Source organism: Chelon labrosus, assembly GCF_963514085.1.
Source record: "Chelon labrosus genome assembly, chromosome: 21".
Classification (NCBI taxonomy): Eukaryota; Metazoa; Chordata; class Actinopteri; order Mugiliformes; family Mugilidae; genus Chelon; species Chelon labrosus.
The window spans coordinates 19594140-19611043 of record NC_140354.1 but is presented as its reverse complement, the minus strand read 5'-3'; the positions used below and the strand labels follow the sequence as shown (position 1 = coordinate 19611043).

Sequence of the window (16904 nt, the reverse complement as noted above, 5' to 3'; positions counted from 1 at the left end):
TAGATGTTTTCTCTGCTTGATGCATGCCAATGATTTGACCCTTCTCAAGCAGACTAACATCTTTTCCACGACCACAGGATGTGTCTTTAGACATGGTTGTTTAAGAAATGAGAAGCTACTCATTGCATCAGTTGAGGTTAAATAACTTGTTGCCAGATGAAAGATAATCACCCATGCAGTAATTATCCAACAGGAGGCTCCTACCTATTTGCTTAGTTAAATCCAGGTGGTGACTTTTATTTTGGCCAGGCAGTATATTTCCACACTCGGTGTACAGTAGTTCAGTTTTACTCTACTGTATACTGTGTGTGTGTACGTATGTATGTTGATTTATTACGGGCCAGTGGTTTGTCAGTGTTGTTTACATAGATTTGTACAATGTTTAAACTGTCTACAACGCTTCACCGGCGTTTACTGACTCAGCACAAATCCATATCATCAGCTATTTATAGCCGTAGTTATGAAGCTGTGTAATTTGTTTACCACAACTAAACACCTAATTATGTTAAAGATGTACAGCTTCATCTGCGCCGACGGGGGAAAAGCGACCTCCTGTAAAACATGTTAAATACGGAGCAGCGGAAAGTTTAATTAGATTTGAATTAACTGTCTGAGGTCTCGGAGATGAAAATATATCACAGGGCTATAAAACACCAAACTATTTCTGCTGGGGTTGACATAATTTTAATTGAATGCCCCCCCCCTCCTCCCTCCCGACACATGACAGTGATACAGGGGATAAGAGATTTCATCATCTTAAGAGGGAAATTTGTCCTTTACACTCAATGGGACGGTAAAGAATAAAGAAGAAGACGTCAGACTCTTAAAGTGCTGAAGAAGCTAAAATGAGCAGCGTCTTAGCTTATTCACTTATTAACGTTTGCCTTTTCTTTGTGTGTGTCGACAATTAAGCCGCACCGTGCCTGTTTGTGTAAACTTTAATATGCATGCGTGTGTTATTTAGGATGTTCTATGCGGCTACTGTTGTGGCAACAGCGAGCCGGTGCACAGCTGTTGTGGTGCTCCGTCGTGGGGACACACTTTGGTGATCTTTGTAATGCCAATAGGTCAGCAGTGTTTGTTTATCAGGCGTACGTGCCCTTAAAGAGGGAATAAGATTTCAGAAAGCCAACAGCCGCTGCTGGTGTTGACACAGCAAGTCAGATCAGACTGTCAGCGTTTAAATCGGCCTCAGAAATTAATAAAACATTCACTTTACTGCCGCGCTATCGCCCAAAAAGATCTCCACAATAAAAACTGTCCTCGTATTAAATTATTTCTTTTGATTTCGAGGTTAATTCATCTTTCATCTACTTTGGTCTTCTAGCTGCGAGGCACTTATCATTTCAGTGTGTGTTTTATTTGTGTGCAGGCAGCCACTGAGCGTGCATCTGTTCCCCAGTGGCCCGGGCTTTGCGGCGGTTTCAGAGGCTTTGGTAGCCGGAGTCTCCTCCCCCTGCCTCCTGGTCGCCACGCAGGCTGCCAGCGCCGCCTCCGCCTTCTTCAGGTACACACAGATATGCAAATGAGCACTTGTGCTGCTATGTACGTGCAACCGGAGGATCTCGGCGTGTTGCTAGGTGCTGGTTTTGTCTCTGAATTGTCCAGACTCGACCACCAGTCCAGACCAGTCCAGTACAGAGAGGTGGAAGGGTTGATAGAGGCCGTCACCAGCAAGTTCTCTGAGCTGACTCTGCCCTCCCCTTCACATCAGCGGAGCTCTGTGAGTTAGTCAAGCTTTATCAGTGTCAAAACAATGTTAATGGAAAAAACTGGTACACCGATCAGCCAGAACATTAAAACCACTGACAGGAGAAGTGATGAACATTGATCATCTTGTGACAGTTCAATGTTCTGTTAGGAAACTTGTGGATCTGGCATTCATTCATATAGATGTTACTTAGACATGTAGCACCCACCTAGACCAGACCAGGCACCCCCACCTCATAGCAATGACACTCCTTGATGGCAGCAGCCATCCCCAGCAGGATGCAGCCACTAAAACACTTTAGGAACAACTAAAAAAACATGAAGAACAGCACAAGGTGTTGACCTGGCCTCCAAATTCACTAGATCCCAAACTGATCAAGTATCTGTGGGATGATCCACAGAGGCCCCTCCCCTCAAAGCACCCCCCCCCAACAACATTCTTTTGCCAGACACCACAGGACACCCTCAGAAGGCCCATGTCCACTTTCTGATAGTTCACAACTGTTTTGCAGGCACAAGGAGGAGACCTACACAATATTAGGAGGGGAAGGTGGTCATAATGTTATGCCTGATCGGTGTTAAATGCAGGGAGCAACCAGTGCTTGCCAAAAAGAGCTGCAACTCTTTTAATGTCAGTCCCTCCTTGACCAGTTTTCTGTCCACTTCCTCATAACTGTGTTCCATAGTGAATCTAATGCCTTCATTGTGTTTTCTAGTCCTCACCTGAGTGATACCTTTAAATGAGATCCTGTTGATTCTGTGTAAGATCTTTGTAAGACCAAGAAACTGTTCTGAGATTTATTTGAGTTAGTCGTTTCAGGTGAAGACTGTACTGTAATCTCTTTTTCTCCCCAAAATGCGTCAAAGTTGTTTTGCAGTAACGTTGCTGCTGGTTACGGCTCTTTAGTCTTTTTATATCCACTTTACATAAAATGTGTTTGTCGTGGTGGCAACGAGGATCTGAAGAACTCACAGCGCAGTCAAATACGCATGGTGCACAAATGAGCACAGAGAATAGGAGGCATAAATGCAGCTGTGATGTCAAGGCCAGGATGGTCTATTCATTCTCCACTTATCTGCTTTGTCATGGTACGCTGGGATAAAGGCGCTGCAAGTCTGTAAAGATATAGAATTGCTGCTCGAGTCAAAGTGATACAGAATACACAAAACTCTAACTCTCAGCAATCAAAACACTTCAGTCGACTATGATTGTAGAGCTAAAGTAGGGTTCCAGGGTTTCTCTGTCTTAATATACAGGCTTCATTCAGATAAAATTAAATAATCAAACGTTATCTTTTCTTCTTCTTCTTTTTCCATTTCTCTGTTATCTCTGAGTCAGAAGAGGTCTAATCCCAGCAGCCAGTCTTCTCGGTCTGAAGGGTTTCTTCTCCAGGCTCTGGTCTCTTTTCAAGCCGCCTGCAGGTCAGAGTGTGGATCGATTCATGTGTTGAACTGAATCAGTTGCTATTTCTGTGAATATTGGAGGAGACAGTGAATTTAAAGGTTTTCAACCCACCAGAGGACATTTTTAGTGAAATGCTCGGTATATACAACGACCAGCCAGAACATTAAAAACAGAGAAACAGGAGAAGTAAGTAACATCAACCATCTTAGGACAATTCAGTGTTCTACTGGGAAACTTTTGGACCTGGCATTCATTGGTATGGATGTTACTTAGACATGTAGCATCCACCTAGACCAGACCAGGCACCCCCACCCCATAGCAATGACACTCCTTGATGGCAACAGCCATCCCCAGCAGGATGCAACCACTAAAACGCTTTAGGAACAACAAAAAAAACTCAAAAAAGGCAACTGGACTCGTAGAGTTTTTTGAGAAGACGTTTCACCACTCATCTGAGTAGCTTCTTCAGTTCTTTTTTCTTCTTCCTTCTTCAGAACTGAAGAAGCTACTCAGATGAGTGGTGAAACGTCTTCTCAAAAAACTCTATAAGTCCAGTTGGCTTTTTTTAAACGCTTTTTTGGACATACCATGACCTGGATGACTGAGAACCTTCTCAAAAAAACATAAAGAACATCTCAAGGTGTTGACCTGGCCTCCAAATTCACTAGATCCCAAACTGATCAAGTATTTGTGGGATGATCCACAGAGGCCCCTCCCCTCAAAGCCCCCCCACCCCCACCCTCAGAAGGCCCATGTCCATTCTCTGATGAGTCACCACAAGAGAGACCTACACAACATTAGAAAGGTGGTCATAATGTTATGACTGACTGATGTATACGTGTGCACCCGTATCCCTCGTGTGTACGTGTCGTTTTTTTATACACAACTCAGTGTTTGTGTTTGAAAACAAAAGCGCCTGTGTGTGTGTCCCAGGTTGGCGGAGGCGTGTGCGTCAGATCCTGTCCTGAAGGAGAACACGTTCACGGCACCACACAAACAGAGCGACGCTCAGGACTCGCTGGAATCTCTGTGTCGGTGTCTGCTGCGCTGCTGCGACTCCGTCTGGATACCCACTGTTGTTGTGAGATACTTAATCCTGTTGTGACCAAACACTTGAGGAAATGATCAATTCCCGGTGTCCCATTTTTTCTGAGAAACAGGTCACAGTGACGGTATTAATAAACACCACCACACACTTTGTTTTCATTCATTTTGTGTACACATGGACACGTGTGCTCATCGATCTGTGCCTCTGCTGTAATGTTTTTTTTTACGTTTCATTTGTCCTCCAACCAAAAATCAATCAAGCCTGAAAAAAGGGTGTTTTGTTTTTGTGGTTTCCTATAATCTGTAGAGAATGTGTGAGTGTTCGCCCAACGCCCAGATCCTGCAGCCCTTCTACTCCATCCTTTCTTCCCAGTTCACCCTGCTTCCATCTCTCATGCCTGCCTTTGCAAACAAACTGGGTGAGTTATGTTCTGTTTGTACTAAGATCAAGCCTCAGTGTTATGAGGTCGTTGTAGAAGGCTTAAAATGATAAATTAAGAAATCTACTGTGCATGGCGTATTCATTACACGGTGGCGGGTGGTGGGAAGGTGAAAGAGATCTGAACTAACGTGGTAATTCAACCTAAACATCTAAAGCACAGTTTATACCTCTGTGGCGTAGATGGCGTAACCTACGCACCTATCCTACGCCAGTGTGAGCCATTTACACATGTGCGCTCGTCAGTCTGGCTCGTTCTGTAGCAACGCCACCCAAACGCTAGTCGCTGTTGTGTATTTTTTTCCTGTTGCGCTAATTTTTCTTCACTTTCAACAACAGCAACTGAAACTTTCGCCGAAATATCGCCGAAGACGAGTCGTTCAAATGTTTGTATCTCCTCAGTTAAGCTTTCCTCGACGTGAAACAATCTATTCGAAAATTGCCAAGATGGAGTAGCAGCCGCAAATTGTAAAGCAGAAACACGCTGCTACCAAGTGGACCAATCACAGCTCTTGCAATCTGCGTCGCCGTGATGCATAGTTACACTTTTGGGGAGGTACACAGCTTCAGGGTCTGTGTAGGGTCTGGGCTGATGCCGTAATTTCCGCGCATAAGTGCTAGAAGCTAGCATAAATCAAGGATGTTTTCCATCTTACGTATGCAGCCTCACAAACTGATCTTTGACCAAGTGGCAGCTGAAAAAAATGTGAGTGCCAAATGCTGCAGTTCCTTAAATGACCACTAGAGGGGAAGTGAGTCAATCCCCATAGACCTCCATGTTAAAATGTCCAACTCTACAGCTGAAATAAACATGTTTACAACCTGGTACATAAAACGGTTTTGCTCTATAAGGCTAGTTCTTCATATCATGACAGCAGTATGCAGGAGAATCTTTAAAGAACTCATTCATTTTATATCGAGATTTAAAGTTTTTTATGTGCTCCATTTTTAAAGTAGCTTGGAGTTTGTCAGAGTCATGCACTGCCAAGATGGCGACGGCCGGAGACACCACACTGAGCTTCAAAGCTATTGTTGGCGTCATATAGAGTTTTTTTTCCTTCCGTTTTGTCCTGCACAGTCAGTGGTTTTGTCAGCCGGTAATAATAAGAAACCGGACACAAACATACTAACCACAGTGTAAAGTTAAAATTAATTTGCAGCTAATCACAGAGCAACTAACTTCATTTAATTCCATCTACACATAGATACTACTGAACCTTCCTGTTAGTGTAGCGTAGTATAGGTGATATTTTTAGAGCTAAACTATGTATTTTCTTCAGTTTGAACCAAAGCCAGAAACAAGCATTAACCGACGGTCTGATTCTGTTTTTATGAGAGACCAAGCTGAACGGCTGATTTAGATTTCATAGCATTGTGGGGGGAAAAAAGTAAGCAATCTGTCCAAGCTGGCAGTCGACACGATGACTCTCAATTATTGACAGGAAAACGTGTTGCCTCGGGCGTCTAGAAAAGCCGGCGTTGTGGCGTCATTAAACAAACCTCATATTTATGCTGCAAGCTGTTTTTCTTTGGAGCACAACAGTTATTACTGCAGATATGGCTTAGCTCCACATGTAGTAAACTAAGAGAGAGAGAGAGAGAGTTTTTGAAATTAAAACGTCTCTTTAATAAGCTTGGGCTGCTCTCCCTCGCTGGAGCTCTGGAAAACCCAAAACATGAAAATACTCACTAAATCACGCGCCTCGTCTCTTTCATTTTAACCCTTAAATAGGGCACTCATTGAAAACCCTAGAGCATTTTAGCTTGGGGGCCATATACAGCCCAATTAGATCTCAAGCGTCCTGGACTAGTAACACAACAGCATAATAATCTATAAATAACGACAACTCCAGATTTTTTTCCATTTGTTTTATTACTGCCCTTTAAAAACATGAAATTTCTTAAGAAGAGTAAGTGCTATTTGGGCACATTGCCGTCTGCTGTTTAGTCCTGTGTCTCAGTGTTCTGTCCACTTCTCTTTCTAAAACAGTGGACAAATTAGGGACAGCAGTTATTTTCATTGAAAAACTGCCTTGTCTTCTATGTAATTTTTACACTTTGCAAAGTCATGCTGAAAGCCTGATTAAGGCTCTTTAAAGGTACTGCGTCTGTCTGGTTCGCTTTGTGAAAACACCTCCCAAACACGAGTCGGCGCTGTGTCTTTTTTGCCAGTCGGGTTAATTTTTGCTTCTACTTCCTGCTTCACTTTCAACAATGGTGACTTGCTGAACACGAGTCGTACAAATGTTGGTGTGTCTGAGCATCCTCAGTTAACCTTTGCTCAGTGTGTTCCATCTTTATTGATCCAAAACAGTCAATTCGATAATGGCGGAGATGGAGAAGCAGCTGGAAATACTAAAGCGGAAACGCGCTGCTATGAAGCGGACAAATTCACAGCTCTTGCAGTCTGCGTCGCTGTAATGTGTAGTTACATTTCTGGGGAGGGGCACGTCTGGCTATGGCGCTACCGTCTGCTCTGTCGCCGTAGGTCCCGCTGTAGGTCCTGGGTCAGGACCTACGGCAGTTTAGACCTCAGCGTTAAGCTAAACCGCCTATCAGACAGTCTGGAGGGCCGCTTTTGGCCTGCGGGCCGTATGTTTGACACCTGTGCTCTAGAGTGTTATTGTAGGGCACAAGAAGACGTTTTTACTTTAGGGAAATTTTTCAAAATTTCTAATTTTCATGCAGAAAATCAATCCCAGTGAAGCTACCATATACGGTTCCTTGTCCTTAAGTGGTAAACAAATGTAAATGTGTATTTAAACCAATAGAACGTAAGTTCTGCTTCAGGCACTTGTCAACATTATCACATCAGACATCGTAAGACTTCTTTGTGGTGCCTAGTAAAGCAGTTATGAACTCAGCATTCATGCAGAGGTGAACCTTGTAGACCACATTTGACCCTGATCTGACCTGAGAACGTTTCCTTGATCTTCTCTGATTGGCTGAGTGAAAACCACACGCTTCTAAACCGCACTGAGAGGAACAATTTAAAAAATGTGGGTAGAAGTTACAAAATATGGTTCCTCGACCCATGAACGGTCAAACTGCATGTTTTGTCCGTTCTTCATGTTAAACTTAAAATTAAAGGCTTTCCACTGAGGCGATCTTCTACTTTGCGTGTGTGACGTTTTTGTCTTGACATTCGATTTACTGTTTATTCATTCTGCTCTTCACCTGCTCTTCCCTGCAGCGTCCTCTGGTTTCTACAGGCTGGCTGTGGAGCACAAAGGCCTCCTCTGTGCAGGAAACAGGTACGCTGTAACAGGATAACCCGAGGACACACACACACACATGCACACAACAATTAACAAAAGTACTTCTGTCTAAAACGTGAGCAACGTCTGAATCACTCTGTCTACTTTTTGTTTTGTTTTTTCTAATAAGCCAGTCTTCCCAGCAGTGTGTTTATCTCAGGGTGACACATCTGCAGCTTCAAAGCATGCATGTGTTGTTTTTTTTATTGTTTTGTGTATCTGACTATATGTGGTTATAACTGTGGTCAGCTCACTAGGCTTTAGGGCCCCCTGCTCTGAGCTGTAATGAAACTCAACCATGCCACATGTTTAACAGTTCACTGTACTGACCGCGCATCTGTGCAGCGCGAGTGCCTCCGCTTGTCTCGGGGGGCCCTCAGTCTTTCTGTTGTCTTGTTTTTTTGCGTTCACGTTCATCCCCCTCGTGTGCATCTCTCTGTCCTCTTGTTACCGATTTTTTCAGGAACCCGAGTCTGAACTCGTCGTGCTGTGGTTTTCTGCAGAAACTCAGTACGTGTCTGCTCTCCCAGTCAGACCCTCGGTCTACCTCACACCAGAATGGTACGTGCTCCACCAATGAAACACAACAACTTGTTAGCTTCCAGGTAACGACGAGACTTGTTGAACAGAACTGTTTCTTTTGGTTAAGGCGTGTCAGGATAATTATCAGTTTTAGAAATAAAATATCAGCATAATCTCAGTAGAGATGTCCTGATCAGGTTTTTTTTTTGCCCCTCGATCCGATACCTAGCTTCTAATTTTCAGTTTACGCTGATACCAGTCCTGATACGGTCTTAAATGTCCTGTACATTCCTCAAGTCTTTTCAGGATTCAGTCCAATAAATCTTTCTGTCAAAGTTAATGTAGTGTGGAGAGGGTAGCTGGTACCTTGTGTTCTCTACTCCAGAAATGTTCTGGTCATCCAACGCTGCCATAAACTCCCTAACCCTCTCTGGAAGATTTTTCTCCTTGACGCTGTCTACAGGAAACTTTTCTCTTCTTTTAAACGTTCAGTGTTTGTTGTCGTTGTCTGAGTGTAGCCTTTAGCTGAGCCGTATTCTGTTAAATCAAGCTGGTAGCATTGAATGACGACATGAACTACCACCATCTCGCTACCGCAAATTTCCGTCTGACTGACTTCGTTTTCCAGAGTAAAGTTCTTCCACGCGGCAGACAAAAACAGAAGATGTTTAAGTTTGCAGGGACGAGGTTTTGTTTTTTTGGCCGACCTAAAATAAATAACTGCAGGTTTGGCAGAAGCCAGATAGTGATACGATCATTTTAAAAATGCCTGGATCGGCCCCGATACCGATCGGGACGTCACTAAATCTCAGAGCCTCACGTCACGTCATAAATACCCCTGGCTAACCGTTGGTCATTTATAATGTCACTAAAATATTTTGAGGTTTCACAATATACGGAACATGTTTCTCTACATTTAACCCATCCTTTTGTTCATAAAGGAGTTTGTACAGACTCCTCAGCATGGACACAGGCTCCCAAAGCTGCTTCTCTAACCACATACCTACATCAAGCAGAAATAATTGTGTGGAAGAAGAAACAAGAGTTACAAATTCTCACTACAGTTCTTGCTCGCTTGCTGGCTCTGCCTTTGTAGCTGACCTCTTTGATTCGTTTTAAATTTGTCCTTCTGGACTCCGCCGTGCTTTGTTCTCTCGTTGTCATGCAGCAAACATCAAGACCTTTAATTAATTGTGCATCGCACCTAGAGACAGTCAGCTCTCATTCTGACTTCTATTAAAAAGTAAACAAAATTCCCTTTTAAGCTTTTCTTTGTTGCGTTCTTATTCTGTTTACTCCCTCTCTGTCTTTTCTCTTTAATTTAAACCGCCTCATATACGTCAGACTCACTCACTCGGCTTAAGTTTCAAAGGCGGCTGCAGGAAAGTGTTTGTAAGGTCACTGCCACCGGCCCGAGCTTCTACACAGAATGAAAGAGCCCACGTGTGTGTGTGTGCGCGTGTGTGTACTATAAACACGTTGAATGTGCGAAGCGGCTTTGAAATAAACTCTGAAGTCTCTTAAATGTCAGTGCACTCCGAGGCCACTTAGATAACACACTTTCAATTAAAGCACCCGATTGATCTCAGCCCGAAACTAAAGACAAGTAACCAGAGGTGAACTCGGATCTAATCTGAAGCTACGGGATGGTCCCTCCTTCCACATCACTGCACCCGAAAATAAAGACCTTAGCACTGACACCGGAGTCGAGTAAAACTCTGTCTTTGAGGGAATGAGACGCCGCTACGAGCGGACGTGTGGTTGCGTGTTTGTTTGCGCTCGGCCGCTGTCTGTGAATAATGAGGTTCCCCTTTTTTTTTTTTTTTTGCCTGTCACCCTTTTCCTCTCCTTTATCACCCTTATCTCTTTCACTTTCATTTCCAGCCTCCTGCTTTCTGCGTCGTTTTTTCTTCTATTTATTTTATCATTTTCTGCTTTTTCTCCTCCTCACATCTTGTTCCGATTACTGATGATTTATAGCTGCGATTTTTTTTTAAACCCTGTGTCCTCTCTGTGTCACTGCAGCCTTGCTTTCCGTCCCATCTGTTGCCCCCCCCCCCCTCCTCCTCATCGTCTTCATCACCTCTATTCTCCTCCACGCCTCGACCCTGGACTCTTCCACCGCTCCCCAAGAGGTGACGGCTCGCACGGATGCCCCGAAGCCTTTCTTCTACTTTTCCTCTAGCTCATAAATGACGCAACATTTTTCATATCTCTTATCCAAAGCGGCCCCGTTTCTCCCCCTTTTTTTTTTTTTTTTTACGAGAATATTCATCTGCTACTAAATCCTTCACTTCCCTCTGACTCTGCTGGAGCTTTTATATCTTCTGCAGAATCAATGGCCCTTGTCTTCTTCGCCTTCTGTGTCATTTACTTCTTTTGGCTCTACTTTTCTTTTCATTCTCTCACATTATACACTATTGATGGTGCTCTTTCTTCTCTCTCTCTCTCTCTCTCTCTTTTTTTCCGCCTTAGCGCTGCAAGAGGCTGCAATGCACTGCACGATGTCTCTCCGTTCACCGCTACGTTCCTGTTATCGCTTCTCTCTCGGCTCTTTAAAAGCCCCCGTCTCATATTCTCCTCTCCCCCCCTCGCTCTGGCTTCCTCTCTCTCTCTCTCTCCCTCGCCGGCTCTTATAACCCAGATAATTAGGCAACATCACGGTGAAAAAGATCCCCATCTCTCCAGCCGTCTCCCTCCTCCTGCAAACTTGCCTTTCGTGCCACACGTGTCCTTCCATGTGCTTTGTTTAGAACTCTTTAGGATCCCCGTGTTTTCAACTTTGCCACGTTACGTCATTTGGCTGCTTTGCAAAGAATATTATCTGACCTTAAACATCCCTGACAGGCATTTCTTATTAAGGACGGTTGTTGGCTTTATGTTTGGGTGCTACATAAATAATCGGGAGAAGTGTGAAATGAGCGCAGCCTTGCTCATTTCTGTCCTTACATGGTTTTTTATTTAATTCTTTTTTTTTGTAATCCTCAGCTTTGGCTTGGCTTCACACTAAATTGATGAGTAATAGTCGTTTGTAAATAGGCCTCAAGGTTTTATTTTATTCACATCCTCTCTCTCTCTCTCTCTCTTGCAACTTTCTTCTCTTTCCAGCTTTAATTTAACTTTTTCCTTCTTTCCGTTTTGTTTCCTCACTCGTCCCCCAGATGTTACAGAAGTGGAGACTCTCCTGCTGCACAACCTTCCCTCCCTGTGCTGCCGTGTCTCGGACTGGCCCTCCCTGCTGTGCGAATACCAAGGGCCGAGGGCCGCTCAGTGCTGCGTCCTGATAATGCTCCACCTCGCTCTGCAGCAGGGAGACAGGTAACAGAGTGCACACATTCACGTGAATTAAAAGCATAGACTGTATATAAATATGGACGATGCGTCCCCACGTCCTCGCATTGGCCAAACTGGCGCTATTTTCCCGGGGGTATACGGGCGGCGCCATCTTGCGAGTTTGGAGCCAGAGTCTGCGCAGTACGGTCCGAGAGTGGAGCCACGATATCGATATCTAGGCCCCGCCCACACTTGCTCCAGACTCACTCGCGTTTTCGTTTAATTAATGCTACGCTCTGCTCTACCTCCACCAGTTACAAGGAAATGTTGGCTTATACACTGTACTTGTTTTAAAAAGAGTTTTTACAACTCTCACAGTACCACGTGACCGCTTTACGGAGCGGTTGGCATGGCAACTGGTAGTCGCCATTATGTCACATCCTGTTTCTATAGTGTTATCCAAATAATTGACACTTGAACATGCATCAACGTTATATTAACTACCTAAAATGACTTAACTTGAAAAAAAATTATTTGGCGTGTATTTTAGTGTTTTAGTTCGGCCCAAGTCCCATCCACTAACATGGAGGGGGCGGAGCTTATGACCTATACTGCAGCCAGCCACCAGGGGGAGCTCTACTTGCTTTGGCTTCACTTTAAAGGAGCAGTTCCACCGTCTATCTTTAGTCTATGATTAAACACATTAAAAATGTTAATAACATGCAATGAAACACTTTTTTTTTTTTCACATTCGCAAACATTTTTGCTCTTAAATTCAGAATAAAAAAAAACAGCACATTTTCTGAGCTGGTACTTTTGTGGAATTTGTTTTAAAGCGATAAATATTTCAGCATCAGTAAAAAAAGCATTTTGCTGATCAGAATTCTAAGCACTTTTTCCAAGCAGAGTTCTGCTGCAGAGAGGTTTTTATTAGAAGGGGCACGAGCACAGGGGCGTAGTGGCTTTCCTCTCCCACAGCAGCGACCATTTATGCTGCAACATAACGACGTCTTTGATCACCACAGTAATTTCCTGGCTCGCTCTTAAACCGGTGCTCTACCTGCGCTAAGGAGGTCCGTATAAAAAGTGGCTGTGGCAGTGTCACCAAATATTTATTTCAATATCAACGCCGGCAGCGAGTTGCCAGCACCGTTAGTCTGAGGCAGATTCAGAATATCACCGCTGCTCCTCCTACTACATGGAAATCCTTTAGAAAAAGCTTGTTTGCTTTCAGAAACACTTGATGTTTCACAGGCTGAATTTTAATAACACCCAAATGCCCCACTTTGCTCGTCGCTGTCGAGAGCAGAACACGGAACATTTAGGCTGCGTATTAACATAACCCGAAATCCCAGACGGTATCTATTGTAGTGTCATATCAAATCCCATTAGCGGGATAAATCCAGCTACATCTCGCTGCAGCTCGTCTCCCTGCTCCAGCGCCACTGCCTCGGCCCGTCGAGGGTGTTCTTAAATGCATATTTTATGACCTGAGAGATGCAGTGTGTCAGGCCACTTTGGAAAGTTTAATAGGTCCTTCTGTGGATCCTCAGCTATGCGTTAAAGCCTCTCCCTGCTGCTGCTGCTGCTACTGCTGCTGCTGCTGTGTGGTCTCCTTAAGATTATGGGAGATTTATGCAGCTTGGGAAGAATCTCTTAATATTTCTGCTTTAGTTTACATTCTTCATTCAAGAGCTTGTGTGTTTGTTTGACCACCCTCGTGATGAGCGTCTGTAGGTTTGTCTATGTTCACGTGCAAATGTTTGGCCACACCGATGTGCGTTAATGTCTTTGCTGTTTGCTGTGTGTAACTCAGGCTCCTCCCGGACCAGACGGTGTTCTCCTGTGTGATGTGGCTGTTGCAGTCGGTGCAGGAGCAGGGCGCCTGTGCTTTGCCTCGCTCCGTGCTCCGCTCTGCCCTCTACCTGCTGGCTGTGACGCAGGACAAGAGCCCCGGTCTAGACGGGGTAACTGATCAGAACTCAAAACACACTTTATGACTCTGTGACATATTGTCTGTGTATAGTTTGAAATTTCTTTTTTATTCCCCAGGCTTTTGGGGAAAACATCTAAACCTGGTAATACATGTCCTGTGTTTTAACAGCTTTAACTTTCATCTCTTTATGGTGTTTTATTTTCTGTTCAGTGAGTCAGTCAAACATTGTGAAAAATAAATCATAATCTGTGAGATAGATTCACTGACAAGCAGTGCCATACACCGATCAGCCACAACATTATGACCACTGACAGGAGACATGAATAACATTGACCATCTTGTGACAATTCAATGTTCTGCTGGGAAACTTTTGGACCTGGCATTCATTCATTCATTCCTGTGGATGTTACTTAGACATGTAGCACCCACCTAGACCAGACCAGGCACCCCCACCCCATAGCAATGACACTCCTTGATGGCAGCAGCCATCCCCAGCAGGATGCAACCACAAAAACACTTTAGGAATGACTCGAAAAAACATGAAGAACAGCACAAGGTGTTGACCTGGCCTCCAAATTCACTAGATCCCAAACTGATCAAGTATCTGTGGGATGATCCACAGAGGCCCCTCCCCTCAAAGGCCCCCCCACTAACGACATTCGACACAACACAGGACACCCTCAGAAGGCCCATGTCCATTCTCTGATGAGTCACAACTGTTTTGGAGGCACAATGGAGACCTACACAATATTAGGAAGGTGGTCATAATGTTATGCCTGATCGGTGTATCAGCTAGACTAATAGTTTAGTTTGAATTTTAAATCAAAGCTTTTTTTTTCTCCAGGCTTTTTGGGAAAGCATTAAAACCCTGTGGAACATTTTGTTGATTTAACTCATTTAAAAACTGTTTTTTTTTTTTTTTAGCTTTCAACTCTTTTTGATGCTAAATTAACAAAACGCACTTTGACATCCTGGTCTGCCTGAGGTTTAAATAATCAGTTTCATTTTCCGTTTCAGTGAGTCAGCCTGACACTGTGAAAAATAAATCATATTCTGTGAGATAGGTTCACTGACAAGCGGCGTCGTATTAATGTGTCAAAATGTTATCGAGACGAGGGCGTTCAGAGCGATGTTGTTTCCTGCGCACGGAAAGAGAACGGCACGTAGCTGGGGCTGTGGTTTAATATTATTAAATATGGAGGCTACAAAATACTCAGAATCAAAGCTTGACAGCTCATATTTCCTCTTATAAAGAATATTAATTATAGTGCACATTTTCTAAAGCAACACAGAACAAACGGCATCTTAGAGTAATTTCCTCTATTTTATTTCAAAGCTCATTACACAGCCTCTCTGAAAGGGCTCCGTAGTCTTTACTTTATTTTGACTGTGACCAATAAATAAGCGTTAGACTGTATCTGCGTGTTCTGCCTCGCTGGAGTTTAAAATGAGTCTTATTTTCTGAACTATAAACCTTTTAAACTCAAAGAAAGTGTTCTATCTTTCTCTCTGCCATCCTACTCAAGGCCCGTGTGAACTGCGTCATCAAGTCGCTCTCCTCCTGCCAAGGCTTCCCTTCCCTCTACTTCCACCATCCTGCCCTCCTCCACTTCATCTGTCGCTACCCGGAGCTAGCGGAGAGATTCGGGCCCCTGGTTTTGGAAATTTGGTTGAGCAAGAAAGATGCAGAGCAGCCCGTGGTAGGAGGACATCTGTTTACCCTTTATCACATGCAGCTAATTAATAGTTTTAATGATTAGATTTCCCTTTGAATTCTCACAAATTAAAATCAGAGTTGATGCTAATAGGCGGTTGAAGCTGTAAAGATGTAACTACGGCGACAGCTCAGACCCTACGCGTACATTATTAACGCCGTAGCCTGACGTACACCTCCCCAGAAACGCTTTAGTATTTCCGGCTGCTTCTCCATCTCCTCAAATTTTGAATTGATTGTTTTGGATCAATAAAAGATGGAGCACATCGAGGAAAGGTTAACTGAGGAGGTTCGGAGATACAAACATTTGTACGACTCGTCTTCAGCGAAATTTCGGCGAAAGCTACAGTCGCCGTTGTTGAAAGTGAAGCAGGAAGTAGAAACAAAAATTGACCCGACTGGCAAAAAACACACAGCGCCATCTAGTGTTTGGGTGGCGTTTTTGCAGAGAGAGTCAGAGTGACGAGCGCAGGCTACGGCGTCTATGTCCTACAGTACTGTAAAAGAGCCTTAAGTTGGATGAATTTCCTTCCCTGGTACAGGCAGACGTTCAGGAGAAGGGTAAAATGAAAGGAAGCTGTGCAGACGAGAGTCAGGATCAGGAGCCGGACTCAGAAACCACGGCGCTGCTCACTCTGATGGAGACGTACCCAGCTGTCATACTGACCCTCCTGGTGAGACCACAGATAGGAGCTTAGATTTATGCAGCACATCCCGAGTTGCTGCTAATGGGCGGTTTAAGCTTCTGCATCAATTTGTGCAGGCCAGACTCAAACCACTGCATAAAGGACTGTAGCCTCAATTTTTTTATTTTTATGATGTAGTGTCAGCCACCATATGTACTTACATGCTTTTAAGGGGAGCTGCTGTCAGGTCAGGGCTGCAGCAACGCATCGACATTATCGACTACATCAATTACATAAATGTGTTAAATTGCATTGACACATTGCGATGTTCATGTTCATCCCCATTTACACTGGCTCCTGCTGCCAGGCCTCCTGAAAAGGGACTACATCTGAAAAAGACAGAACTTAATCATGTGGGAGGTCTTTAAACTGAACGAAACAACCCACTACAACAGCAGTGTAACCACTGTGCACTAGCATCTCAACGGAGGACATCTGTCGTCCTCCCGACCTCAAAACGACGGGACGGTAGCGCAAATATTTATACTATTACAGTGAGTTTAGTCTAGTTCATACGTGTCAAACATACGGCCCGGGGGCCAAAACCGGCCCGCCAGAGGGTCTAATCTGGCCCGCGGGATAAATTTGCAAATTGCAAAAATTACATAGAAGACATTAACTGCAATTTTTCCAATAAAAGTAACTGCTATTCCTAGCGTTCACACAGATTTAGTAAGAGTTGTGGCCATAACACAACACTGAGACCTGGAACTAAACAGAAATTGCATTTATTTTTCGTAAGAAACGTCTTTGCGCTAAAACAAAGGGAAACGTGGAGTTTTCGTTATTTATAAGTAAATACGCTATCGTGTTTTTGGTCTGGCCCCCTTCACATCAAACTGGGCTGTATGTGGCCCCTGAACTAAAATGAGTTTGACACCCCTGGTCTAGTTCATCTCAGACGTGAACTCATTA

At 44.0% G+C, this 16904-nt stretch overlaps 1 protein-coding gene across 1 annotated transcript in view; it reads left to right on the top strand.

Moving 5' to 3' along the window:
* Positions 1 to 16904, top strand: part of mei1 (meiotic double-stranded break formation protein 1) — a gene marked incomplete at both ends in the record, with an annotated part of 65487 nt that overhangs the window by 24968 nt on the left and 23615 nt on the right. The window contains 11 exons of the mRNA XM_084570807.1: positions 1373 to 1507; positions 1609 to 1723; positions 3050 to 3132; positions 4049 to 4196; positions 4470 to 4581; positions 7795 to 7855; positions 8322 to 8419; positions 11542 to 11698; positions 13470 to 13620; positions 15116 to 15289; positions 15846 to 15977. Of these exons, the coding sequence (XP_084426933.1) occupies positions 1373 to 1507; positions 1609 to 1723; positions 3050 to 3132; positions 4049 to 4196; positions 4470 to 4581; positions 7795 to 7855; positions 8322 to 8419; positions 11542 to 11698; positions 13470 to 13620; positions 15116 to 15289; positions 15846 to 15977 (1366 nt within the window). The remainder of the gene's footprint in view (positions 1 to 1372; positions 1508 to 1608; positions 1724 to 3049; positions 3133 to 4048; positions 4197 to 4469; positions 4582 to 7794; positions 7856 to 8321; positions 8420 to 11541; positions 11699 to 13469; positions 13621 to 15115; positions 15290 to 15845; positions 15978 to 16904) is intronic.